The sequence below is a fragment of the Dendroctonus ponderosae genome, unplaced genomic scaffold (assembly GCF_020466585.1).
Source record: "Dendroctonus ponderosae isolate FM_Combo_2020 unplaced genomic scaffold, Dpon_F_20191213v2 Dpon_F_20191213_3, whole genome shotgun sequence".
In the NCBI taxonomy this organism is placed as follows: Eukaryota; Metazoa; Arthropoda; class Insecta; order Coleoptera; family Curculionidae; genus Dendroctonus; species Dendroctonus ponderosae.
In genome coordinates this window covers 12,777,856-12,779,340 of record NW_026018508.1, presented here as the reverse complement: position 1 = coordinate 12,779,340, position 1,485 = coordinate 12,777,856, and the positions used below count along the sequence as shown (strand labels likewise).

The following is a 1,485-nucleotide window of genomic DNA, read 5'->3' as shown; positions in this document are numbered from 1 at the left end:
AAGAAGAAGAGTTTACACAAACCCAAGAAGAGCAATATGTACAACATCTCGTTAAAGAATGTTAAATGTTGCAAATAAAAAATATATTTTACATTGAAAAAGAAATTAAATTAAATTTTACCTATTCCTGATCCATTTATAAATTATTAGACTAACAAGAATATTAGAATTATAAAATAAAATTATTATTGCCATCATGCGTTAAACAAGTTCAATATTTTATGGTTTCTATGAATTTATGAAGTTATCACTTCTGTCGAGCGTCCCGTGACGCACACCATTTTTTTTATATGAACTTCACTAAACCGTCCAATGCGGAAAGGCACGTATCTGATAAACTTAAGTCGGAGCTGGTTTGCTTGCTGAGGAATCGCCTTGCCGTAAGTGATGTGTTTATTAAACAAGCAGTAATTACACTTAAAAGTGTTGGAAAATCACTAGAACTAAACATATTTTATTCAACGGCCTACTCGACGTAGTGGCGGTGGCCAAACTCCTCAATCCTATCGCATGCCTCTTCGAGGCTTTGCAGCGGAACAGTCAGCACAATCCTCAGAAAGCCGGGAATCTGGAAGCACTAAAACATATGTTAACAATCTTTCAAACAGGCTGGCATTGCTCCGTGTTACCTCTCCGGGCAAACAGAAGACTGACTCTTCCCTCATCATTTGGACCGCAAAGTCTAGGCCACTAGTGAATTTGGGAAAGTGCCTGAGACTGATCTCCACCACCATGTACATGGCTCCCTCGGGTCTGAAGGGGGTCAATCCGCGAATTTGGCTGAAACGCTCGAAAGCAATATCCGCGTGAAGGGCCAAAGTTTTAGCCAGGCCGTCATGGAATGATTGAGGGGTGTTTTGAAGGATGGCCGGTATTGCACCCTAGAAAAAGTGTTTAGTGAGTTTCAAGCATAAGGAGGAGGCATTTCCGCGCTTACTTGTATCAAAGTGTTGCTTCCAATAGTCCTCTGACTGAGACTAGCCAAGGATTTCCGGATGTGCTCAAAAGCCCCAATGGGGTCATGCACAGCAATCCATCCTAGCCTCCAGCCTGGGACCAAGAATCTCTTGGCTAAACCTCCGCATACTAAAATGGGTACTTCCGAAGACAATGCGGCTGTTGAAATAAACTTTTTCCCAGGATATACCAGGCGCTCATAGATTTCATCTGCAATCACCGGAAGTCTGTGCCTGAAACCCAGATAGCATTTGATATTCTATGGATATCCCAGAATGTTCAAAAAATATACAGAACATTGCGGGAATATCCTGGGAATATACATAGGTGAACATTCTTAACATGAATGTTAGTGGAATATACATGCATGTATATTCATCAAAGTTCATAAAAAGTATATCCTAGGCATGTACATATATGTACATATTGGGTGTATGTGCAGATGAACATGCCAGGTATGTACATATTGTGTATATGTGCAGGTGAATATACCTAGTATGTTGAAAACAAATATTCCGGTAATATACA

The 1,485-nt window shown here is 40.2% G+C and overlaps 1 protein-coding gene across 1 annotated transcript in view; it reads right to left on the bottom strand.

Annotated features, from left to right (window-relative positions):
- Positions 1–375: 375 nt before the first annotated feature.
- The window catches only part of LOC109545735 (tyrosine aminotransferase), a 3,143-nt gene continuing 2,033 nt past the window's right edge, over positions 376–1,485 (bottom strand). Inside the window, exons 4-6 of the mRNA XM_048664811.1 lie at positions 938–1,190; positions 630–881; positions 376–577 (exon numbers count right to left, since the gene is read on the bottom strand). Of these exons, the coding sequence (XP_048520768.1) occupies positions 467–577; positions 630–881; positions 938–1,190 (616 nt within the window). The 3' untranslated portion in view covers positions 376–466. The remainder of the gene's footprint in view (positions 578–629; positions 882–937; positions 1,191–1,485) is intronic.